Here is a 27,460-nt window from a genome sequence, read left to right as displayed (position 1 = left end):
CTGACTGCACAAGGTTAAATGCTACCAACAGGAGGAGGAGGACACACCCAGGTTAGCCACAGGTCAAACCCTGCAACCCTTTATGCTGGATAGATCATGTGTCAGGAGGAATCCAGTGTATGAGCTGCAGATCCAAACCTCAGAGGCTTATTTAGCTGTAGCATCTCGCTAAGTTCTAAATCAGTGGTTCTTAGCCTGTTTTGAGGTACCGAACCCACCAGTTTCATATGCGCATTCACTGAACCCTTCTGTAGCGGTGAATAAAATATGATTTCTTTCCCCAAATTCTAGTTGGGTCACCCAAGATCACCAAGTCTTCTTAAAAGGTAGAGTCTCTGAGAACAGTTCTTCAAAATACAGTCAGTGTTTTCAGCAAAGTTGAGCTGAATGTCCAGGAACGACCCAAGGTATTTAAAATTTCCCACAGTTTCAACAGGTTGGTCTTCAAGAGAAACTGGAACCACTTTAAGGTTTTGTTTAGATCATTTAATTAGCTCTACATTCTTAAGATAATGAAACATTAATAATAATAATAAAGACTTTGCGGTATTCTGATTTAGTAATGTAATGATTGTGTTACCACCCCCACACGCCACTAGAGGCAAAGCGGGGCGTCATCACGACTTTACACAAGTGTGTCTTTACCTCAATGGCAGAGGCTCCGCCGAACCCCTGGGGTTTGATCGAACCCAGGTTGAGAACCACTGATCTCAAAACAGCAGATATCTTGGCTGCGACGGTAAATAACTTCTATGTCATATTTGTAAATTGTCAATCAGCTCAAGGACACAAAGTCCTCCGTCACAACAGTCCGAGGCAGACAGACAGACAGACAGACAGACAGACAGACAGAGCACAGCAGATCAGTATATTTAGCAGAGTGTAATAATCCAACCCCTACTGCATGTAATCCTAGTAGTTCCTCGCGCCTGGTTCTTTGCTATTTTACCAAACACTGTTTTACTTGAGTAATTTCTTGTATGGCTACTTTTTACTTTTCCCTGAATAAAAATATGTTGAAGTGGTTCTACTCTGACTTGAGTACAATTTCTGGGTACTCTGCCCACCTCTGTAACACACACACACACACACACACACACACACACACACACACACACACACACACACACACACACACACACACACACACACACACACACACACACACACAGTTGGGAGCTACCTAAAGAGTTAAAGGTAGCGCAGCCTCCTGCTCTCTCTGTGCTGAACTAAGGACTTTCTCTGCCTGGAAGTCTAAAATCCGCCAGCATCTCGGAAGCAGAGGTTGTGCTTTTGGCTCGGACCTGCCAAAGCCTCACAACCCCCCCACCCCTCCTCCTCTCCCTGCATGCTCTAGTCGGTGTCGGAGCCTCCATCCCTCTCCCCGGCTGCTGGCCAGCCTCTACACCCTGCTGCAGGCTCTGCTGCGGCGCGGCGCGGCGCTCCGGAGCGGAGCAGCGGCGGACGGATCGGCTGCCTTCTGACAAGCGGAGTTACGCTCTTCAGCATCCTGGCGCTTCAACATGTCTCCGAGGAGTCAAATACTCGCTGGGATTATCGCGTTTGTCGCCTCAGCGCTGCTCGGCTCACGCGGGACGGATGGAGAAGGTGAGCGGCTCGTGCGCTTCTGGTGCTGCTCGTTGTTCACGTAACTTTTTGGGTCAATTTTAAGCAGTTGGAAGGTAATTTATGTGTTACCAAAGTAGGATTTAAGTTCAACTGGACGATATAAATGACTTGATGCAATGGAGCATTGAGTACATTCAATTAAGGATGCTTAAAACAATATATGTGTGTGTGTGTGATATTTTTAGTCAGAATTAATTACTTTATTTTTTTATTGGCTCTTAGCTTCTCCCTTACTTTCTGGATGTCCCTCTTTTTATAAAACTTTCACCTCTTGCATATTTTTTCAGTATAAAGATGTATCGTGAATTTTAATTGTAGAGTGACTAATTTTGTGTAATTCTTCAGATTAGAGACAGATCTTCAGTCTGCAGCCTTCAGAGACTCTCATCAGTCAGTGACCTGATTCTGAAAGTTTTAAAGCAAAAATAAAAGCAGTTTCATTTTGCATGTAGGGACTTCTCTGACCGATGCGGCGGTTCGGTTTTGAAGGAAAACACTCGTCGTCTCTGGACTGGATGTCAACTTTTAAGAGTCAGTAAATCCCACTGGTTGCTGTTTTTATTCCCCTTTTAAACATTTCATGTTTTCTTCGAAAGCAAGCGAGAGAGAGAGAGAAAGGAAAAGAGAGAGAGCCTGTCAGAGGAGATGAGGAAAGATGTAACAGGGGGATTCTTCTGCTGCTTTTGCTCCAGTTTTATGCTCAAGTAAGCTTCCAGAAAATACCTTGTGAGTTGATTCCTGAGGACAGGGATTATTTTAAAGGAAACCACTTTATTTTCTCCATGGATCTTAACTCTGTTGAGTTTCTACGTCCTGTTTTGTTTTAGGTTTTGAACTCATAGTTTCAAGACTTGCACAGTTGGGATTGCTCAGTGAAATCTAATGATTACTGTATCAAAATACTTTCAGAAGTGTTCAATCAGCTGGAGATGGGTCTGAAATTGATTGTGGAAATCGATAGATGGATCCAGGAGGAGGACGGAGAAGAGGAGCATCGATAGGCTCTGTTATTTCTTAGCTTTATTGATTGTTTGGGAGAGATAACAGCTTTTAAAGCGGGGAGATATCATGGGCGGAAATTGATCCGCAGTGTTATCAAACGGGTAAATTGTGTTCCCTAAGTTATAATTCCCTCTGCAACTCAAACATGAAGACCATAACAAACAATTACAAACAATAACTGGTGGTTTTCACAGGCTGCATTTACAGCTTTTATTTATCTGTCTTTTGTAAAGATTAATCTTCAGAGGCAATAAAAGAGCTTGGAAATAAAATAATAGATAAAGCTACAAAAAGGGTGGAACTTTCCTTCAGTTCTACACTGAAAACATGACTTTTTTTTGTCCCATTATGTAAATTTTACTACAGATTATAATGTTAGCACCTTCACTTTAAAATGGCATTTATTGTGTTACTTGGAATTAATTAGTAAATCTGTATCACACAAAAGTAGAGCAACTATGACATCATGCAAAGTAGAAGGAACTAAACTATTTCAGTAAGTTATAAACTTAACATGCATGTAAAATTTAATTGTGCAGTACAAGTGAACCAGGCATTAATTTGCAATTTCCAAAACACTGTAAATTTTAAGACCATATTTAATTGAAAAACATAAATTGATAACTTGATTTTGGTCAAGATGGGTTGCAATGTTGACTTTAATCAAATAAATTATAACGTAGTTATATTAGGAGCTTTTTTAAGAACATTTTAATAATTAACTTAGTTGTTTTGAAGTATGCGTCAGTAGGGATTGGCTGGCAAGGTATCCCACGATGCATTGTGCCATCAGCCGCAGCAACTAATTAAACCTCGTCTTAATTTGTCACAGAAAACAGTTTTAAGCCATCTACGGGTCAAAGTTCATCTACTTTCTCAGTCAAAAAAACTTGAAAATGTCTGAGTTTCAGAAGTTGAAAATCTTAACTCAGAAATTTTAAAGTTTTCTAGAAAATTTCTGAGATTAATTTCAAGAAAAATTTCAACTTTTTGATGTCAGAAATGTCAGAGTTTTTTTTTCTGGACGTTTGAAATCTACTCCTTTTTATGATCCAGAACAAGAATCTATTTTGTGCAAATGTGCAACTAAAATTCACCTAAGAGTTTTTGTTAAAAACACGTCTTATTCCTAAGCAAAATTAAATTTATTATGTTCACTTCAAAAAGTGTAAAAACTTGCCTAGGTTTTCCTGAGTAAACGTCACTCCAGATTAGGGCTGAAACGATTCCTCGAGTGATTCGAGTACCTCGATTATTAAAATTCCTCGAGGAAAATTGACCTGCCTCGAAGCTTCGTTAATTTATGTTTTATCATTTAGCGCCCCGTGTTTCAGCCGGAACATTATTTGCGTTGCGCGGAGCTCTGACTTCCGCCTCTGAGTTGTTGACGGAAGCTACGTGTTAGCGGCATAACGTCCAATCTTCAAGTTCGGCCCGCGGGGATTTTACTGATTGGTGATAATTCCGGGTTTTCATCGTTTTTGTGGGACCAATAAATATCCTTAAAATGACCGGCGCGATGCCGGGAGTTCGGCAGCCTTTCTGCTCCGGAGCTGCTGGTTGAACGGCGGGAAGAAGCTGAGGAGGATTTCTACAGGTGAGCGGAGAGACTGAACACGGCGGGCGGCTGAGGGTTGATGCTTACAGGCTAAGAGCAGCTTTACGGACGAACCGCACAATAAACTTAAATCATCCCGGTCTGAACAAACGGGAGGCGGAACATGGCTGGTAGATGAGTTTCTGAACGGAGGAGCCGTAAATATCCCGTATTGCTCCCCCGGTCTACAAAAAAGTAACTGGTAGGGAAGCTCAAATGTGGAAAAAATAGACTGATGTTGATATCCGACAGTAACACTGGTGTTATGGAAGATTTACCAATATTTTATTTCATAATTGTTTTTATCCGATTACTCAATTAATCGTAAGAAAAATCTATAGATTACTCGATTACTAAAATAATCGTTTACAACAGCCCTACTCCAGATTTTCTCCAGTGTATTCTCTCTCCGTCTGTGTAATTCCCTTCAGTCACATCCACACCGACGCTTTTCTTCCCTGAGCTGCTCGATCATGAGGATTTGTAAATCTGAACCTGAACAAGCCTGTTAGGTAAATAATCCAGACTGCGTCTGTCGTGGGTCATGAAGGAGCCGGCGTTGCGTCGTTAGAGACGTTTCACTGCCAGACCTTCTCTTCTTCAGACTCAAGTGCATCGCTGACATTTACAGGCTTGTGAAGTAATTCTTCTTTTCATGCTGCTCTCCCATCAGACATAACTGCAACAGATGGCAATTATTTCCTCTATAAAACACCTGACATCATCTCCTCCTTCCTGTTTACACCAGCAAGCTTCTCTAGTCCAGCTCTACTCTCTCAAATTGAGAAATATTTTCCCTTTTCCACAGAATTGTTTAGGATCTGAAATGATTTATCGCATTAGTCGTGATTAATCGATTATTGAAATAATCACTGACTAATTAATTGATCAATTCATCAGGAACTGGAGGACAAGGACTCAAAAACGGCCATCCAACGCGTTTAATTGGCCACTCTAGTCCAGATCTACTCTCTCAAATTGATCAATCGTTTACCCTTAACCATAAAGGTGTTTAGGGATGAAATGATTAATCGTGATTAATTGATTATTGAAATAATCATTAACTAATTCATTGATCAATTCATCAGTAACTGGAGGACAAAGACTCAAAAACGGCCATCCAACGCGTTTAATTGGCCACTCTAGTCCAGATCTACTCTCTCAAATTGATCAATCGTTTACCCTTAACCATAAAGGTGTTTAGGGATGAAATGATTAATCGTGATTAATTGATTATTGAAATTATCATTAACTAATTCATTGATCAATTAATCAGTAACTGGAGCATACAGACTGAAAAAAGGTAATTCTTTAAGCTTAGTTGGCCATTCTAGACCAGATTTAGTCTGAGATTGAGCAATATTGACCCTTTCCCACAAAAGTGTTTATGGCTGAAACAATCAGATTAATCAAGTATTGAAATAATCATTGAATAATTTAGTAATCAATTGGTAACTGGAGGACACAGATTCAAAAAAGGCCATTTAGTCCAGATCTACTCTCTCAGATTGAGCAATATTTGCCATTTCCCACAGAAGTGTTTATGGCTCAAATGATTAATCACGATTAATCCAATTAATTTACTCCTAATGGGCTCTTTGCACCTACGGCGTTGACATCGCATCTCCAGGAGCTAAAGCGGCTCACTTGTTTCCGCTTTGAGTTACCATGACAGCTAGAAAAGACAAAGTTGTATTTCAGACTCAAAAAAAGCAATACTATGACATTGCTGTCATCCTAATATAATGGGCTTTTAAGTTTTCATTCATTTCCAAGCGATCCTGAATTAAGAAGATGGTGGCTTCTAAATACACTACCAGTTGAAGCTAACGCCGCACAACACAAATTTTTCAGCCTTCACTTCAATCCGGATCAGCTTCTTCAGCCTAAAACTACCGGGGGAGACGAATGCTAAATAAAGGAGCCTCCCTGAGTTATTTCCATGGAATCATTTCTGTATTCAGCCTGAAAGAGCGAGTTTATGGGAACGAGTGAGCAGACCAGAGCCAGACAGCCGAGCAACTGATCCGCCTGTACACACTGCTGTAAACACCATCCTATCTGAGCTCTTCACAAGAAACATGCAAAGGTAATAAAACAAAATAACACGGAGACATTAAGCAACACGGTCATATTTTTCTAAAAGCAACAACTTTGAACCTGAACGGTCAGCTGAACCAGAACTCTGACACCAGAGCTGCTACGGTTAAGCTATGAGGCTTGTTGTGCTCCGTCAGGCTATAGAAGCTAAAAGCCCGAACCGTAACCTCCCCGTTAGTCTCTGACACTAACGACAATAAACACGCATAATATACTTGAAAATAAGGTAAAAACATTGTCCGTTAGAATGTTTAGATTCTTAAATAGCACATTTTTACAAGAACAATGTCCGAGAATATTGCCTATTAGTATAAGCTAAGGTTAATGTTAGCCACAAAGTTTAAGTAAAACTCACATTCAGTGAATGTATAACGAGGCGTACATCTTAAAACCTTTCTCCAGTTTACTTGTTGGGGCTTCAGATCGATGTACAAACCTTGACCAAGCCCTGCAAGCACCTGGTGTAAAATGATATTTTTATTGGATCGGAGCCGCTTTTCCCTGAACGCGGAAGCTGAGGTGCAAAGAGTCCATTAAATACTCCTAAAAAACGAAAGATGTGGTGTTTTTACATGTTTGACCAAACTATTGGTATCAGAAGTGAAAAAGTGACTCCCTAGTCACACATCTATTCAACGTTATCTTGTTAGAGTATTTAAAATCCACTTATTTACTGTTTTATGGCTTTAAAACATAAAAATGTTTTTTTAGTTACAAACTTTTCCCAGAGTCAGTTCCCACCAACTGATTGGACCCACTTGATAAGAAACGTTTTGTTAACTAACAGATCTTTGTATTTTTCTTACTGACTTGTATCATCACCACCATGAAAAGCAACAAGGTGATCATGATTTTCGTCATTCTTACACCTCACTTCCCTATTCTGTTGTTTGGTTTTGTTTTTCCTGCTACCATCCCAACCTGCTTTCATGGCGCAGCTAGACGTACATTTTGCTTACTCTAAAAGAATATATTATTCCGCCTCCAGGTTGATTATTGCTCTGCAGATGCAGCAGGGTTACCTGGGTAATGCTCATGTGGATAACAATGTGGGCTGGCTTTTTGATTATTTAAGAATTTGCGACTGCATGGATAACTTTAAGCAGTTGTTTTTTTCCTCTTGCACCCAGCCAGACAGAAAATAGGTGGATAAAAAAACATGCAGGGAGAGAAGTTGATTTCAATTTGGAGCTATCTCCCCGCTTCATAACGACTCTGTCTCTGTAGGACTTATAATAGACGGCTGGTTTGCATAGAGAGACCATAAACCTGTGAATAAATTCTATTTAATTTGAATGGGGGAGACATTTTGCCTGAACCTTTTCTATCCCTCATGCTCCATCATAGGATGAACGACTTTTGGAGAGCAAATCAGAGGTCAATGCATACTTGTGTGGTATAAATCAAGTTCACTTAATGTCATGTGTTCAGTGGAAGTTGAGTCATAAAAGGTTCCAATTAAATCAAGGTTACATAAAGGTGGCAGCGGCTTGTGGTGCCATTCATGAGTCTGGATTTATTAATTCAGGGACAAATAATTTAGCGATAAAAGTGACAGAGAACCGCCTGCCATCCATCTGCCTCTGTGACCCGGGGGTATCTTGTGTTTGCCCAAGGCCGGCCCTGGTGAGGAAGTTCGCCTCTTTAAGAACCGACCCGTTTATCAAACGGTTCTGCCTTTAGATCAGATAAGTAACTCTGAGCCACAGAATCTGCTAAGTCACAGCAACAGCTTCTGAAACGGCAACATAGTAGAAATATGTCGCAAGTAATCAAATTATCGCATGATGCTTTAAAAAAGCACATATTCATATTTTTAATGCCAATTTTGTTTGCAGAACTTCATAATCTATTTTATTAATTGTGTGTGGTTTCCATTTATTTCATTGTGTTTGGATATTTCAAATTTCTTCCAGTTCCAGTGTGAACTGTTCTCTGCAAAATTAAAGTTTATGAGTGTTTGAGAGGGAGAACTTTGTTGTTATTATCAGTACATTACCTGAAAATGGTCTCAAAGCAATAATATTATTATTAATCGCAATTTATTGTGACAGGCCTAGATGTTTGCATTATAATAGCAATGTCATTGTGTTAGCTAAAAATTGTCTCAAAACAATAATAATTGTATTGTTTATTGTAGTAATTTTTGGGACAATTTGTATAGTAAAATGTATCGTGATAGTTCTCAGTGTACCATCATTATTATTATTACGATTATTGTTATATTTTATAGAAAATCGTCTCAATATGACAATATTATCGTTTATTGCAATAATTTCTGCTGCAATTTATCATCCAGTAAATCTACCAGGCATAAACGTTGAACGTTATTACACAGTTATCGTTATTAGTGGGAAATTGCCTCAAAACAACAATATCATTTATCGCAATATTTTTTGGGACAATTTATCATCCAGTTAAATCTGTTATCGTGTCATCGTTACGTAGAAACATCAGAAAAATCATTTCTGAAATGTAAAACATATATTTGTTTATTATAAGAAGTTACATGAAAAACAATTATTAGGAAAAATAATAGCTGAATGCTTTTAGTGAATTTAAGCTACATTTATCAGCATGTTGTCCTTCAGTGGCTTTGCTAAAAACGTCTGATTATAAGGTGCTTTTCTCCTTTACAAGGCTTTTTCATTTTGATTTTTAATACTTTTACTAAAATGTGTTTATTCTAAATGTACTTTGTCTTAAATGCACACTGTAAAACCTAATTAGTCGTCCTTACTTAAAAAATATATTCAACCTCGTATTTATTGAATATGTTAAGTATAACTACGCAATGAAAGTTAAATCCACCTACCGTATTTTCCGCACTATAAGGCGCACCTAAAAACCTTCAATTTCCTCAAAAGCCGACAGTGCACCTTATATGGACCAATATTGAGCCACAACAGGTCTAGCAACTACGGTAAGCAGCCGCCGACTTCATTTTCACCCGTAGAAGAAGAAGCGCGTGGTGCATGCTGGGATAGTTGTCAGAACACTGGTTTGTTAATAAAGTTTGACTGACCTATCTACCTACCAACCTGATAATCAGGTCGTCTGCAGGTCATTTAGCACCACGTTCTCCACCAACATGCTGTGCACGAACAGAGAAGGGTGACCATCGTCTGGCCCCGGCCCAGAAGGCTCTCCTCGCCGACCAGTCGGACTGTTTTGTTGACATTCATTATGTCAACAAAGTGGCTTTAGATATTCATCCTCTAGTGCAGCTCCATCTAGTGGATGCATAACGTAACTCCAGCCTCTACTGTAGCGTCTATTCCATGCACCTTATATATTAAAAAAGTTTTAAAATAGGCCATTCATTGAAGGTGCGCCTTATAGTACGGAAAATACGGTAATTTATTTCTTTAGTGAAATCTGTTATTCACTATGCACCAGAGATTCACTAGACTTAGTTTAATTAAACTAAGCTTTGACCAAATTCATGTTATAATCACTCACTTTTTTCTATTAAATACAAAGTAACAGTTTACAGTGTCTTTTACTGTAAAAAAAGTCTGAATAGATCAAGTCAAGTTTAATTTTTATAGTACATTTCAAAAACAAACAAGCATTAAACATTACATTTTGTGAATAATCAAATATATTGATCAGTGTTCCAGTTACAGGAACCAAAAGGAGCTCTTAAGGAACTCAGTGTTTCAGCAGTTTTGCCGTTTTCTAGAAGTTTGTTCCAGGTTTGTGCTCCATAGAAGCCGAGTTCTGCTTCTCCACGTTTGGTTCCGTTTCTGTGGATGCAGATCTAACTAAATCAATAACTGTGTTTACCCACAGAGACGAAAAGTTCATCTAAACTTCCTAAAGATTTTCCAAATCTTGGTAAAGGCAAACAAACTCACTCTGGAGCTGAAAGATTCATTAGTGTCTAAATTAGCAGCTTCTGCAAAAAGAATGGTCAACAGCAGGCTGCCATTTTATCACAGGTGACGCACAGGATAAACAACCTATGCACACACACCTCCACTCCCTGAAGGCAGCTCAGCGAGACCAATTGACCCGACCCGCATGTGTCGGACTGGGAGGAAACCGCAGAACCTGCAGAGGATCCATACAGGCGCCTGGAGAGGAGGCAAAGTTTTCATCGAACCCTCAACCTGCTGCTGCTGCTTCATGGCATCCCAGCCGGCCACAATAACGCAAAGTCCTGGAAAGTTTAATTTTGTACAGAATATGTCACTGCAACTGGAAAATATTTTAAATATCCAAAATTAAACAGGAATGGGAATAAAAACACAAACAGCATAACGGATGTAGACGAGTTCCTGCAGCCAGCAGAGGAGCTGCCGTTTCGTTAGAAAAAAAAAAGTTATACATTTTCTTTAGTATTAAGAATAAAGCAATCAATAATATTATTGGTTCTTGCAATAATATTGTTGTTTTTCAAGTAAATATAATCACAACAACATAATGATGCAAGAACACATTGTCAAGGATCAAAAAACATTTAACAGTGAAACTGGAAGACAATTTAAATGTCCAGAATAAATAAATAAAACCTCCGAAACAACAAATAAAATTAATCATAAAGTCTCTGTAAACACAAACTGGCTGGTTGAGACCAAAGAATCAGAGTTTAGACTTTTATCACCCGGTTTTGGGAGAAACGGAGAGGAAAGCGATAAATGATGCTGAATTATTGAGCTCGTTTTAATTTATTATGAAATTTTTTTTTATGTAAAGTGTTACGACCCGGCTCGGCCAGGGGAAAGGGAAGTAACATTAAAGAAACCTAGGTGGTAAGGTTTTTACAATTTAGGAGTTTATTGTTTGGGTTTTGACAAACAAAAAAAAAATAAAAGGGTAAAACTTAATAATCAACAGGTAGGGACTTACAACAAAAATGTACTAAATAAGAAAATCCACAAAACAATATCTTAACCAAACAAAAATGGACTTTCCATACAGATTAAACAAAAACAAACTACAAATGTCTAACAGAGATTCTAAGATCCCTCACAGGGACAAGACAAGACGAGCTAGCAAGAGCTGGCAAAAACTAACAAAAGCGATCAGGGCTATCAAAGTTTACAAAGTCAGTTGACAGCAGTCAACTAAACAAACAAACACCCAAAGTAGCAAGCTGTCTAAGCAAAGAATCAGCCGCCCTTCTCCCAGGAAGTCCTTGGTTTTTAAAGGGGAGGCCTCTTCAGGGATTGGTGGAGCTGGCAATTGATGAGCCAATCGCTGTAGGCCTCAGGGAGTGGCACAGGAAGGCAGGGCTGCATCCACTTCCAAGTGAAGTCAACTTGATTAGAAGCTGCTGATGGTACAAAAAAAAGGAAAAGAAAACATACACAAGGCCACTGGCCGTAACATAAAGTAATATATTTAGTTAAACTGTACAAGAACAAACAAAAACATATGAAAACATGGTTTAATCTCCAAACTACTGTAAAAACCGTCTACCAGGTTGAACTTTTTAGCTTTTTTAAAATGTTTTTTTCTATATTTGGTTCTTAAAGGGTTAAACAGAAACTGTTCATTGATTTCTATCGAACCTGATGGATGGATGAATTCAAAACGTGTTGGTTTTCAGTTCTCTATATGACACCTGGTGCCAACACGAAGGCCAAATCAAAACCGTCTGATTTAAATGTATTATGTTTTATTGTAATTCGGCTCATTATTGATTTAGTTTAAAATATGGCTGCTGGCAGCAACTACACGTCGTTTCTGATTGTAAAAGGAATGTGATTGTCATATCACCAATATTTAATCTATTATTGATTCATAACTTGTTGTAAAAAACAAACAGAAAGGTCAGAGGTCGCTGTATGTCTGTGGAGGGGAACAGAGGAGGACACCTGGAGTTAATTGAAGAAGGAATAAAATATGAGCAGAAAAGCGAAGGAGTTTGGCTCAGTGCCTCGTCTGGGCATTTATTGCTGCTGCCTTTAAGTAATGCAGCGACACCATCAGCTCCTTTCTTCATTTCACCCATCACTGGAGTTTCTTTATGTGTGTGTGTGTGTGTGTGTGTGTGTGTGTGTGTGTGTGTGTGTGTGTGTGTGTGTGTGTGTGTGTGTGTGTGTGACATGTGACTCATTCGCCAAACTTGTCTCACCTTCCCTTGGCTGCGGCTCCATGAGGAACAATAACTCGAGTTTCAGCAGTAACGTTCAGTTCCTCGGCTCTAGTTTTGTTTTCACTGCGTTTCGTTGCTTTAACGTGTTTTTGAACAAAATTAACAATTAGCTATTAGCGATTACTGAGTAGAGCTCCAGAGCCAACTGTTAGTGGGTTCTTAAAACTTGGTGAATAGTGTTGAAACCTTTTTTAGTTAATTAGAATTACTGTAGATCTACCTACAGTAGAAGATAGAATGACTTTCTACTGTAAGGCAATTCATCCGTTTTGCCCTCGTGTCTGTTTTCTACTCAGCAATTTACTAAACTTTGACCAACGATCATTTTGTGCTTCTTGCTGAAAATGTGTTTTACTTTGTGCAGCAAGAAATCGTTATTCATCCACCGGCAATCATTAAAAAAAATAAAAATAAAATAAAAAAAAGCATTTCACATTGTAACCTTGGAATTTTTTTACTCCAAATTTTGACTTTCTGAGATCAATAGTCAGAATTCTGAGGGAAAAAGTTGGAAATCTGAGAAGAAAATTCTAAATTCTGTGGAAAAAACATCAGAATTCTGGGGAAAATGTCTGAATATTTGAAGTCAAAACTGAGATTAGAATCGGAATTCTTACGAAAAAAGTTGCAATTCAGAGTTTTATGTCAGAATTCTGAAGAAAAAAAAAATTTGGAGGAGAGAAGTCAAAAATTCTGAGATTAAAGTCAGATTTTCTTATTCCTGTGGCCCTGATCATGTCTTGTAACCCTATAAGTTTTGTGAAATGATGTTTTTAATGCTAAACACTGATTTGTGTCTCTTCTGGCGTGTGATTGGTCAGCAGAGGTGTGTGACAACCCTCTGGTGTCCAACCTGCCGCCGTCGTCCTTCAGGAGCTCCTCCCAGCTGTCGACCAGTCACGGACCGGGCTTCGCCAAAGTCAACAGACGAGAAGGTGAGCGGTTTCTGAAACGGCTTGCAGGTTAAAAACCAGCTGAAACGCTCTGCCAGATCCGAGTTTAAATAAAATAAAAATATTCTGCATTCAAACACTTTATTAGGATGAATATCACAAGCTGTAGCTTTAATAAATTAAATTGTTAGACTTTCAGTGCTTTCCAAAAGTTTTTTCACCCCTTTAACTTTTCCCTTGTCAAAGGGTTTCGTTGGAAATATATATATATATATATATATATATATATATATATATATATATATATATATATATATATATATATAAAAAAAAAAATTCCCTTCTCACCCTCCGCGGGTGGTCTGTTTCATCCTCTGAGCTCGGGTCCTCTACCAGAGGCCTGGGAGCTTGAGGGTTCTGCGCAGTATCTTGGCTGTGCCTAGAACTGCACATTTCTGGACTGAGATGTCTGATGTTGTTCCTGGGATCTGTTTGAGCCACTGCTCCAGTTTGGGGGTGACTGCCCCGAGGGCCCCAATGACCACAGGCACCACTGTGGTCTTCACCTTCCGGGTCTTTTCCAGTTCCTCCCTGAGGCCCTGGTACTTCTCCAATTTCTCATGCTCCTTTTTCCTGATGTTGTATCACTTGGTATTGCTACATCCACCACAACGGCTTTTCTCTGTTCTTTATCCACCACCACAATGTCCGGTTGGTTCGCCATTATATATATATATATATATATATATATATATATATATATATATATATATATATATACTATGTTTATAATTCCTAACTGCAGTTTCTGAATCATTTGAAAGAAGGTTTGTTTCAGTTTATTTCTATATATTTGATCAATCAACCTGTTGTTTTTGTCACTTTCAGATTTTTATTGTTTTTTAAATATGTTTATTTCTGTGGGAACATTTTAAGTCAGTTCTGCACCTTTTTTGTGTTGGATCGGTATCGATACTAGATATTGGTATCGGTATCGTAAGTGGAGAAAGTGGATCGGTGCATTTGTAGTTAAAACAAAATTTTTTCTCATAACGAGAAAATTCTTGTTTTACATCTAATTACAATCAGAAACTTTATTATTTTACTTTTTTTTTCTTAGTAATGGCAGTTAAATGCTTCCGTACAAAATTCTGAAAACTTTTTCTTCCACTTCACAGATATGCAGAACTTTCTTTGTGTCGTTACATCACAGTAATGGACACAATCTGAAAATGTTCTCAGGGTATGAAGTCATTAATTAGGCCCTGTTCCCTCCCAACTGCTTTAAACTCTCAGACTTCAATCTCCATTGTAAACAACAACAACAACAGATAAATTGATTTGCATTAATGTGACCCGACCTCTCGGGTGCATTTTAATGAAAAGCTGCAGCATGCAGTTAACTTCACGGCTCACATAAACATCTTACGCTCAGTGGCTGCCTTTTAATAAGTACACATGGCGCTTTTGAAGAAAAATATAAATACTTTTGTGTTTTACTCGAGTGGAAACACAATTTCTCTCTTTCTGAGTGAGAATGGCTTCAGCTACCTGCAGAGTAAAACCATGAGGCACTTTATTTCATTAAATAAGCAGAATGAATCAGACTGAGATTGTTACAAAATGTGGGTGAGAATATTTATATGCAGCACTGAAAAAATTAATCAAAACATGTATTTTCCTCCAAGTTTAATCTTTTTAAGTAGACAAAAATGTAATGCTCATTTGTTTAAAATGTTTCCATTGGGAACATGTTTAAACGTTGAATAGAAATTAAGGTGGATGATGAAAGCTTTTTGTTTTTAACATAAAAAATATGCAAGGAAAAGATTAAAAGTAAGTAAATTGTTTGATCAGTTACCAGTATTTACTTATCAGCTCTTACCTCACAGTTGTGAATCAATCAATAAAAATTACATTTCGTTAAGCGTGATCATCAAAATCATCAATACGTTTAAAGTATGTTGATCAATGTTCCAGTTTTTTTTAAATCAAAAGCAGCTATAACAGGTTGATCTAAAGCAGGGGTGTCAAACTCATTTTCATTTTGGGCCGCATCAAAAATTGGAATGTTCTTAAAGGGCCCGTTGTGCCAGAATATATTGATAAAACCAATTAAACTGTAGAAATATCAATAAATAGCTGTTCCTCTGGGATTTTGTGATTGTTTTAGTTTTCTTTTTCTTTTTGCAATCAAAACTACAGATTTTGTGTTGAACATTTAGAAAAGTTTGTAAGGAATTTTGACAATATTTGCGTTAATCTATGATGTTAAATGTGACTATCACTCGCCGTATAAGTTACAGATTCAGTGTTTTTGACCAGTTTTGAGAAGATTTGCAGTAAAATCAGAAAAAAAATTTGGAAATTTGTGTGTGAATTTTGCAGATTTGTGAAAAACTGAATGGACTTATTGATGTGATTTGGAGACCAAAGGGCCACATAAAAAGCTACGGCGGGCCATATTTGGCCCCCGGGCCTTGAGTTTGACACCTGTGATCTAAAGGAACTCAGTGTTTCGGCTGTTTTGCAGTTTTGTTTGTTTTTTGGAAGTTTGTTCCAGATTTATGGTGCATAGAAGCTGGATGCTGCTTCTCCACGTTTGGAAGAGCTGAGAGGTCTGTAAGGTTGCCATGACAACAGCAGATCTTTAATTTAAACTAATTTACTCTAAGATAAAAAAAAAAAAACTCGTTTACAAACGAAAGCATTCAGATCTGTGAAGACACTGCAGCAGTAAACTTTAGAAACTTGAGTTTCTCCCAGTATTTAATCCTGGAAATGTGTTTTTTCAGGTGACAGAAGGCTGAATTTGTAGCTGTTTTTATGTGAATCTGAAGGTTCAGCTCTGACCTGTGATCAGCAGTTTTTAGCTGTAATAATTGAAGAACTGATTTTTATACTAACTGCATGTAAATCCTCTTTTAAGTTTCTTTTGTTATCAAGAATATCTGATGAAACAAATAGTAATTCCTATTTTTCCTTAGGTTTTAGTCACAAAGGGCTGCACTTCCTGTTTGTTTATTTTGTTTTTTCCACATTTGTGTGAGGATAATCTGTAGACCTAAAGAGATTTGAGCCACGTTACAGTTTCTGTGGCTCGGCTGGTTGTTGGGACCAGTTTTAAAGAAGCAGCCTTCAGGCCTGTGCAGCGCTCGGAGCAGAGTGTGGAAAGGCCAGAGCACCTTGACTGAATCTGTGCTCTTCGCCTCAGATGTTCTCTGTTTTGTTGGCTGCGGTTGTGCTTTTTCCCAGGAGAGTGTGTGTGTGTGTGTGTGTGTGCCTTTCCCCAGGATGCTGAGAACAAAACATGAAAGACAAAGCTGACCTGCAGACGCGCAGCCCGAGCGTTCGCTCCGTGGGACGGAGAAACCGGCGTGCAGATTGAGACTACGGCAGACTGTCTCTGCTAAACGCTCGTGTTGCACGGAGGAATTCATTGAAACTTTATTAGACTAGTACATCAAAAACGCCGTAGTGCTATCTCATCTCTGAAGGGAATAAAATTGAGTTGTGATTCATGAACAGCAGGGGGAAAAAAATCCAGCCTGAACTCTCTGCTGGATGCTGATGCGGGCTTTGTGAAGGGTTTGTTTGGCAGCTTCTTTAAGATGGCCACTCTGCAACTTTTACCATTTATGGAGCTCAGCTGCTGACAGTGACTCAAAGGTGACCTATTTTGCTACCTTGAACAGGTTAGGATACATCTATGGTCAACACAAAACATGTTCATTAAAGATTTTCTACAAAAACATTCTTAGATAATTAGATTTTGGTATTTTGAGCTCCTTTCTGCCACTTTAAATTGAAGTAGGCTTCTAGCCACTCCCCCAAACTCAACATTTACACTCGCATGTGAAAATGGCTGAAAACTGATGCGCAATTACGCAACTGTACATGTTTGAAAAGCAGAAGTGGAGCCTTCAGCACAACCAACAAGAAACTCAGAAATGCTCATGTTTTTTCTAGAATATTTCTGAGATTAATCTGAAAATTTCTGAGTTTTTTTTTTTTCCAGAAATTTACTGCTCCTTTTTGTTTTCTGACTTTGTTGTCACTGATATGCTGCCGTATAAATCTGATGCTGAGAACTAAATCCTTATCTAGTTGATTTTTGAATAACAGCTGTTGGTGACAAAACATGGACAAACTGCTAGATGTAAAGGAGCCAGCGCAGATGTTGGAGATCATGGACTGTCCTGGAGTTGTGATTTTGTCCCCATATGTGGACGTGTCCTGGTTGGACAGCTCACACACTTTGGCCTTTAATCTCCTGCTGGAGCTCGCAGCGCCGCGTCCCTCTGTGCATGTACAGTTTGTGAAGCAGCTGCCTTGCATCTGTGAAGGTGAATAATTCATGCGTCTCGGGACCCAGAACGGTTGAGAGAGCCGCTCCTTTAGCCGAGCCGACGGCCCGAAGAGACGGATGAAGGCCGGAGTCAGAGATCAGCCGCGGCCCTCCAGCAGAAGGCTCGGGGGTAAAGACCGACCCGCTCTCATTATGCTAAACAACTGTTTTTCCACGAGTGAGGAAAGGAAGAAACACACACAACCAGCAGAGAGTTTTCTGTCTTTTCAACATTTGTGGGACTTTGTGAGACACAAAACTTTCTGTAAATGTTAAAATATGTTTCCACAGACAGAGAAACAAACACACCTGCATGTGTTTCCTTTGAAATACGTCAAATAGATGTAGAATAAAACAATAAAATAATTTAAATTGGTGTATTCTGAATTACTAAAAGTTACATAATGACTGGTGAAGTACACCAATGTATTAGGGCCATTTTAAAAAAGGAGTGAATTTTCACAAAAAGTATCAGAAATTTTTAGATTAATCTCAGAAATTTTGTAGAAATTTCTGGGGTTTTTTTCCAGAAAATTATTTTTATTTCTGACCCAGAAAACTCAAGTCAGAAATTTTGAGATTTATCTTAAAAATCCCCCCCCCCCCCCAAAAAAAAAGTTTATTCTCAGGAATTTTCTAGAGAAAAAACAGAAAATTCTGAGCTTGAAAAGTAAAAAAATTGCTATAAAATTTAAAATTTAATCTCAGAAATTTTCCTGAAAAATAAATGGAAAATTTTTTAGTTTAAAGACACACAAAAAAAATAAAATAAAATATCTGACAAATTTTTAACTTTTGGAATTAAGAAATGTCCAAGTTTTTTCTAGGAAATTTCTGAGATTAGCCTAATAATTTTTTTTTATTTATTAATTTTTTATTGGAAATTTACTTTTTAAAGTGTACACCAGTAGACTGCCCACGCAGGACCGACGGTGGGCAGTCTACAACCTGCGTCCTGCATGTGGTAGTTCTGTCCCTGCTGGTGGTAACGTCATTTGATCCAGGTGTGTTAAACCAGGAAGAGAACCACAGCATGCAGGTGTCGGCCCTGCAGGACCGACTTTGGGCATCGCTGATCTGCACCGTCATACGTCGTCAGATAGACCTGGTGTATGACTCGGTCAAATAGTTTTTAAGTTCGTTGCCTTATTGTTGCCTCATCAAATATGCAGCGAACTTCACAAACTGTCTGTTTGTCTGAGGTTTACTCTTCCTGAGTTGCACCTCGCTGTAGGATGCACAGGTGCAGCAGCATCATTTACCCAAAGCCTTCTGGATTTCTGTCCCAATGCAGAAACACAGAATGGTGTGTGACGACACAAACACTTATCTGCAGGCAGTGGCGCAACTATACATTATTCAGGTGGATGCGAAAACATAGATCCCCCCGGGAAGGAACGTCAGGGTGAAGGAGCGACGCTCACTCGCCCCCCGAGGCGACGATACGTGAAGGGTAAAACTCGCTACATTTACCTCGTTACGTGCGCGAGGTGAAGGAGCGTAAGGCGCGCGATGAAGTCTATGCAGTGGCGCAACTACACATTATTCAGGTGGATGCGAAAACATAGATCGGGGATTTGGCGCCCCCTCTGGTGCTGCGCCCCTATGCGTTGCATACCCTGCATACCCACTTTTTGCGCCACTGAGTCTATGGGAAAACATCATCGGCGCGCCACCCCTCCAGACGGGGTTTTGGCGCCCCCTCTGGTGCTGCGCCCCTATGCGTTGCATACCCTGCATACCCACTTTTTGCGCCACTGTCTGCAGGATATGAACTGAAAACCAAAGCATCTCGTGTTATTTGTCCGGTTTGTTTCACAGTTCAGGTTGTTTAACATCCTCTCAATTCTGGGAGGATGAATCTTTCAGAGAAAATTAAACATTTCCCGCTGACCAACAGAGGTTGTCCTCTTTAGCAGGTTTGCTGCCACCGACTCTAAATTCGGTCGGGTTTTGCCCATAAATCAGTTTATTTCTTTCAGGAATGTTTTTATTATGTTTCCTCAGGTTGGCGTCGCACGTCGGGTCACTTTCATCCCTTCAGATTTTGAGCCGGTCTGGCTGAAGGTCCTGGTTCCTCCTAGAGTCGGGTCCTACTGGGTCAGAAAGGTTAATAGATTATTACTGGTCCTTCTTGTTCCAGTTGAGAGGAACAAATTTTCTTGTTCCCTTCAATGAATCATCAAGCAGCAGCGTGTCACATCCACAGAAGTCTAAATGCTTTAGAAAAGCTTTTCTTCTTTAAGACAAAACCTGACAACTGAATAAAAACGGAAAATCAGGTCATTTTTATGTATTTTTGTGACTTTTTCCACCTGAGATTTTACTCTTTGACTCTCAAACTGCCGATAATATGCTGCCGTAACATACTTTAATCATAATTACAGCCTAATGTTGGTGAATTGGAGGGAAAACATGGAGATGACTTAATTCTGCCTCGTAGCTAAATGTTAATGACAACATTTAACATTTATAGGCAAATGTTAATGGTTGTTTTTAGCAAGCTAACTGGGCCGTTGTAACCAGTTTAATTATTCTGCAACAGGCTTCAGACACATGAAATGATCCCCAATCAGTTTCTGGAAGCGCTAATTTAGATTTAAAAGTGAGCGTAACATTAACATGGCCTCTGGTCTAAATTACGAAGGCGCCGTAGAATCAGGTTTTGATCCCGGTGTGATGTTTATGCGCCGCTTCTGCTTCTCCAGATTCCCCTCTTAATCATGTTTTCTGGTGAGATTACACAGAAATCCTTTTAATCCCAGGTAGTCAGACTCACCACAAATCTAATTATTCTGGTAAATATCACCTCATGTCTTCACAAAATCCAACTAGAAACAAACATTCAGGGTTTCTTTCACTACTGCTTTAAAATTCCTCTCTGAATTCAGGGAAATAAAAATATCCCGTTTGGATAATCCCAGAAAAAAATATCATAATGTAAGATGTCTATTCTATGCAGCATATTTAGTCGAAATAATGAAATAAATGATTATAAATGCATATCAAAGGATGATAAACAAACATTCATAATATTATTTTACTCAGTTTAATGAATCACAGATGAAATCTAACTAAATATGTCAAAATAAAACCATTATTAAACTTTGCTGGATGGTAAACTGTCCCAGAAATTATTGCAATAAATTATAATATTAAGATCAATTCATTAAACTCAAATTTTGTAAAGAACAATTTAACTGGAGGATAACTTAAATCACCAAAATATAAAACATAAAAGACCCAAAACAGTAGATAAAATGGAAATAAAAAGCATGTAAATGAAATATATTATGAGGTCTGTAAACAAAACTGCCTTTAAAAAAATATTGATCAGCAGCATCGAAATTATTGAACTCATTTTAATTTATGATGCGATTAATTAACTGGTTCGACTGGCGTAGTTGAGACTTCGTATTATTTTCTGTCAGATCATTTTTTCTGCAAATCCCTGGAAATTTACTGGAAGGATGAAATATCAAAAATCAATCAATATTGGATTTTCATTGATGCTGGGAGAAGTAACAGTTTTACTGTTTGAGTTCATTTATTACAACAGTCAATGTAGATAGAAAAATAACAGAGTGCATTTTCACCAAAAACTATGAATAATAAAAAAACAAAACATGGAAATTTACAAACCTGAAAATGTGAAAATTTGCAAGGAAAAACTAGAAAATATTTTAGATTAATCTCAGAAATAAAAAGACAAATCTAAAAATTAACATTACTTTTTTTTTTTTTTTTGAGAAAATTTCTTAGTTTAATCTCAACATTTCTGAATTTTCTGTCAAAATTTTAATCTTGTTTTCTACTCAGTGACCCCAACACGCCCTCATAATTATTGCCGTTGATCCGTATCGTTGCCGTTTCTTTATCTTTTTTCTGGCTTGAGGTCAGGAAGGGTCACTTCCATAAAAAACAGTTTGAACACACTTTGATTTAAAAAGCCTGTTTTTTTAAAAATTGTTTTTAAAGGAGTGAGAAGTTCAGACGTATTAAGGAACTTTAAGGTTGGCGGCACCATATTTTACCCCCAGTGGGTTCACCAGTAAATGTAACAGCACCAGATTTTACTGACTAAGCAAGAAATAAAATGTTTCCTTCCTGTTTTCTTTCTTCATGCCAACTGCTCAGCTTATTGGACTTTAGAGTTCCTAGAGGACTTATGTTTGTTGTTGAAACAAACTTCTCTACGTTTTTTCTTCATAGCCTCCATCTTTGTCTGATTCCCATCATGCATCTCTGCCTGTGAAATTCCCAGAATGCTCGGCGTCTCTTTGGGCCAGTCCTGGTTTTATGTTGCTGCTGCAGTCGGAGGCTGAAGCTGCGTTCACCGTACCTGCTGCTTCCTGCTGTTTATGGGTTTTCTGTCCTGCATGAAGTAACTTTGCCACTCGGGTTATAATCCCCTTTATTAGACTTTACATTCACATAAAAGCTACTTCCAAACCTACTCAGCGTGTCTCTTTAGATTCAGCTGACTTTGGTTATATTTTTCTTTTGAATCTCTTAATTTGATGCACCGTATTCACATTGCTCATGAGCACAAATCCCTGAAATTTCAGTTTCAAAATTAAAACATTTTCTAGAAAAAATCTGAAATTTTGAGATTAATCTCAGAAATGTTCTAGAAAAAACAAGGAAATTTCTGAGATTGAAAAGTTGAAACTTTGCTAGAATTTTTTTTTTAATTTTAAGATGATTTTCAGAAATTTTCTAAAATAAAAAAACTTGGATATTTCTGAGTGTCACATTTTTGACTCAAAAATGATCACAAAATTTTGTTTTTCTTTTTTAGAAAATATCTAGAAATTTAGTTCTTTTTTTAACTGTCTACAGTGGGCCTAACACATCATCGTAACAAACAGAAATTTAACTATACAACCAGACATTTTTGAAAAGCAGAAGTAGAGCCTCCTGCATAATACGTCCCTTTTAAATGCTAAAAAGCTAAATCAACAACAAAACTCTTCTCTTTTCCAGCAGCCATTGTACAGCTCATACAGCGGTAAAACCAGCTGACCAAATGTGCTGGAGTGCTGCTTTGGTTGCTTGGTAACAGGTTAGGCTCCACATGGGTTGCTAGGTAACGGGTAGTGCCTGCTAATTTGTGACGTTACATTCCGTCACAAATCAGCGGAATGTGATGCAAAATGTGTTTTCCAGACACATGTTGTCTAAAAACATAAAACTATTTTGTTTTTTTTAAAGTGCTTTGTCTGTTTTGAGAAGCGGTAAAAACCCAAATGGAAGAACAACGTGCAAAATGTGAATTTTGCATAACACGTCCCTTTTAAATGCTAAAAAGCTCAAATTAAAGCGCAACAATAAAAGTCAGGCCCCTTCCTGAGCCAGGTTGATGCCTGGCCGGAGGACAGGACCGCCACCGGCCGCCTCATCATAACTGTTCGCCGCTGAGCGAGTCCAGCAGTGACAGTGATGTCACAACGTGCAGTAAAACAAGCGTTCCTTTTCAGACGGAGCATCCTACCATCCGAAGTGATCCTGATTGGATGGCTGCAGAGATGTTGGCCTTTAACTGTCCCCAGCAGACGGGTTGAGCTCTGACAGCTACCAGCAGGCAGCCGAAGACACGCTGCTCCGATTACAGCAGCAACAACTTCTTCTTATTGGATTTAAACTAAAAATGATGAGCAAATAAATACATCTGAAACAAAAATGCAGTCATCTAAGCAGAGTTGGTTACATTTACCCAATTATGTTTACTTGAGTAACTTTTTGGGGAAAACAGTGTTTTTACTACGCTGTACTTTTTATTTCTACTTTTTACTTTTACTACAGTAAATATATGTTGAAGTACTGCTACTCTTCTTGAGTGCTATTTTTGGTTCTTTACCCACCTCTGCCTGTTTGAAAAGAAAACCCTCTGAAACATTAACGTAGTGTAAAAATATAGGTTAGCTACTGAGGGTACACTAAGTTTTCCTATAATTAATGCAACCTCTCCTGTAAGTAAATATGTCACTGCAACTGATCCTGTGTGTCTGTATTTGGGGTACCATGAAAGCACTGAAGCAGTGTAATTTTGGATGTTTTCTCCTGGCTCTGTGCTCGAACGCAGGCCAAGGACTGGTGGTGTTAGCCATGGATTATGACTTTTAATGGCAGCAGGTTTGGGAGCGTGGGAAAACAAACTCATGTAAGTTTAGCCCCCCAGCGCATCAGATGTGTTAGTGTCTTACATCAATCCTTGAGTTTCCCTGACCTGGAACATTTTGTCACTGCAGTGCTCAACAATTTTCCACTAAAATATACTTCTTTGGGGTCACATAGGTGGTGGATAAATTCACATTTTGCACATTTTTACGCTTCCATTTGGGTTTTCACTGCTTCAAAACAAAACAGAAAAATAGCTAAATTTATTAAGAAAACCCATCCAGCTGTTTTTTGGCAGTAAGTTAATGTTTTCTGGTGTCTGGAAAATGAGAGACCCCAGGGGCCTTCCCCACTGCCCAACCCCTGTGGATGCTATATTGTTACCTAGCAACCCCTGTGGAGGCTATGCCGTTACCTGGCGGCGGCATAGTGGAGGCTATGCTGCAGTGGTCCCCAAGCTACGGCCCACATTTGGTCCGGCCCCCTGAACAATACCAGAGAGCATTTCGATTTTTTTTCATATATTGTATTTTCCGGTTTAAATGTGGATTTTTCTTCAACCACCAGGGGGCTCTGTAGCAGGAAGTGTGTCCTGTAAACTGTGGGTGTTTTGTTTTGCATGGCGCATTGCTGCCATCTGTTGGACTTTTAGGGAACTGCTGGACTTTTATGTTATTTAATCAGTGCGGTTGTTTGCTAGCGGAAGAGCAGATGAACACACGTGTTTGTTATGAACGCCGCATTCCAGGTTTCCCTCAATGAAATATATACTAGTCAGTCCCAGTGACCGTTTCACTAACGGTTTTTGCCCATGTGCTTTCTGGATAAAAATGAATCGAGAAACCCCCCCCCCCCCAAACAGTTTCAACCTTCAACCCCCCCAGCCCCCATAGAAGGGAAAAGTTATGTGGCCCTCACAGGAAAAAGTTTGGGGACCACTGCTATACCGTTACCTAGCAACCCCAGTGGAATTCTGCTCGTTACCTAGCAACCCCAGTGGAATTCTGCCCGTTACCTGGCAACCCCAGTGGAATTCTGCCCGTTACCTAGCAACCCCAGTGGAATTCCACCCGTCACCTGTCAATCTAAGCTGAACTGCAGCATATTTGGATTTAAAGTAAAAACAGTGATTAAAGGAAAATGAAAGAGTGGGGACTATTTCCCAGGGTGCTTAGCGGCATGTTGTTGTGTCTTGTGTTGTTGTGAGGTGGATGTGTGTTACTTTGACACGCCTCTTGTATGTTTTAAGGCAAATAATTGTTTTAATGCATCCGTCAGTTAGCAATGGTTGAAGAAAATGTATTTTTCAAAATGCTTGAGTTGTGTTCCTGAGTGGAATATTTTATAAAATACCTAATGAGATATTTTGTTCATAATTTAAATTCTTCTGACTTAAAAGAAGCAGTTATTTTAACTTGGGAGAAAATGACTCAGAAATATGCCCATGTTCAACTACATGAAGCCAGTGTTGTTGCATATTGCCAAATAGTTATTTGATTTAAATTACAGTATTAAATTAAAATTACTCACAATTGAAGATTAATGAGCTATCAGAACTTAAAAACAATGATTAGACGTCTCTTGTTGAATTTACTTGGCGAACATTAATGTCTGTGTTAAAACCAAAGTAATTTTCTACTTGACTTTAATTTTATCTTCAAGGTAGCAGGTGAACTTTCATTTTCAATTTAAAGCAGCTTAAAATGCTTTACAGTGTAGTTTATTTATTGTGTTGTTTTAACATCTACAGAATGAATAAATAAAACATCTGATGCTTGTTTTTTGACCAAAAGCAGGATTTTAATTTAGAAACTACTTTTAAGTTAAGTTAACTTCTAACTTCATCAGAGTTGGAATCATTTATAATCTGTGGTGTTTTGATTTGTTTACATCAAATTTCTCTCAGATGTTTAGTAAAATTTTGCCTTTCTGGGTGCTAGCTTGGCTAGCTTAGCCTCGATTTGCTGCTGTAATGAGGTAATTTGGACGTCCAGCAGACCAGCGCTATAATCCTCCTGACCCGTCTTTAACCTCAATTACCGCAAAGAGTCGTTCAAATGCTTCAGAGTCATTACAAGCAGTTACTGAAGCAAAGATTTTCTCCCACCAGGAGCTTAAAAACATAAAATGTCTGACGAAATGTATAATGTTTAGGGGGAAAGAGTTATTCTGCCACAGCTGCTGAATAAATTCACCAGTTTCTGCTCATCCCTCTGGTGTTGCCCACCATGGCAACGTTGACCCTCTCCTGGTTTCTGCAGCCGTGGGTTGATGCTCTTCTCTTTGTCACGCTCTCATCCTCTTTCTTTCCTGCGTCTGTCGTCTCCAGTCCGGCTGTAATGAGTAAAGGTCGGCCTGTCTGCGCTCTTCACTTGCTGTCAGTGTCTATGTCTTTTACCGAGCTACTTATTAGCTTTGACCTTTAGGATGCATTAATGAGCAGGAAAGAGAAGAAAAGAGTCTGAGACAAAAAGCTTCTTCCATTGAAAAACTGTTGCTTCATGTTTTCAACATGTTAAAATGTTTTTATCCAAGAGGAAAAGATAAAACTGCTTTTATTTGTTTTTCATATTGACAAAAGTGATTGCTTTGCATCTCAGCAGTGATAAAAAAATATTTTCCAATGTGGATTTATTATGGAAAACAATCGAACCATGATCACAATTTGAAGTAAAAAGAGAAAAACCTTTAAAAATCAAGTACATTTCTAGATACACTGATCTTCATAATGTCAATAAGAAATGTGAATGAAGAGCCCACTGCCCACCAGATGTTGATTTCTGAACTCTTCCTGAGTTAAAACATTTTTATTGTTGTTTCTAAATTGTTTTCTTTGCTTTATCTGAGGTCTGAAAGCTCTGCATCTTTTACTACTTTTCTCATATTGGGGCAGTAACTAGTTACATTTACTTGGGTAATGTTTTTGGGGAAAATAAAAAAACTTTTAGGAGTATTTTTACTAGGCTCTACTTTTTACTTTTTACTTGAGTAATTTTATCTCTTGCTGGAGTAAAATTTCTGGATTTTCTGCCCACTGAATGTAACACAAACATGTTTTAACCAAAAATTCACCAGACACACATATGCAGTTTTTCTTAAAGATTCATTAGTTTTTTTATTTAAATAACTGATATCAAAAATTTTCTTTTGGCTGATTTTATTATTTTTATTACTTAACTGAATTATTGTCATTTTGGTCTTTAAAATCCCAAAAAATCAGTTTAACTTTATATTTTGGTCTGTCTAATTATCCATCCATTTTCTTGCACCCTTGTCCCTTAATGGGGTTGCTGGTGCCTCTCCAGCTTAGGTTTCAGGTGGGGTACACCATGGACAGGTCGCCAGTCCGTCTCCAGGCAACACAGAGACACACACACTCACACCTAGGGGCAATTTGGAGAGGCCAGTTAACCTAACAGTCGTGTTTTTGGACTGTGGGAGGAAACCGGAGTACCTGGAGAAAACCCACCATGCACAGGGAGAACATGGAGACTCCATGCAGAAAGACCGGGGCCGGGAATCGAACCCAGAACCTTCTTGCTGCAAGGCAACAGCTCCACCAACTGCACCACTGTGCAGCCCTCCATCTAATTATGTAATTTTTAAATACTAAATGACTGATCAGTTACTCAGTACTTGAGTAAACTTTTTATCAATTGCTTTTT

General features: G+C 38.6%; 1 protein-coding gene across 3 annotated transcripts in view; it reads left to right on the top strand.

Annotated features, from left to right (window-relative positions):
* Window positions 1-1,088: 1,088 nt before the first annotated feature.
* Window positions 1,089-27,460, top strand: part of LOC103463227 (contactin-associated protein-like 4) — a 104,149-nt gene continuing 77,777 nt past the window's right edge. For 2 of the 3 annotated variants that reach the window (XR_014087216.1, XM_081606034.1), the window contains exons 1-2: window positions 1,089-1,608; window positions 13,256-13,369. Coding sequence is in view for 2 of the 3 variants with exons in the window: in XM_081606034.1 (XP_081462160.1) it covers window positions 1,524-1,608; window positions 13,256-13,369 (199 nt within the window). In the remaining variant the exon portion in view is untranslated. The remainder of the gene's footprint in view (window positions 1,609-13,255; window positions 13,370-27,460) is intronic. The other variant, XM_081606035.1, reaches the window with a different exon arrangement.

This window comes from Poecilia reticulata, chromosome 4, assembly GCF_904066995.2.
Source record: "Poecilia reticulata chromosome 4, P_reticulata-male-v2, whole genome shotgun sequence".
In the NCBI taxonomy this organism is placed as follows: Eukaryota; Metazoa; Chordata; class Actinopteri; order Cyprinodontiformes; family Poeciliidae; genus Poecilia; species Poecilia reticulata.
The sequence above is the reverse complement of the archived record's forward strand: the minus strand, read 5'-3'. Positions and strand labels throughout refer to the sequence as shown.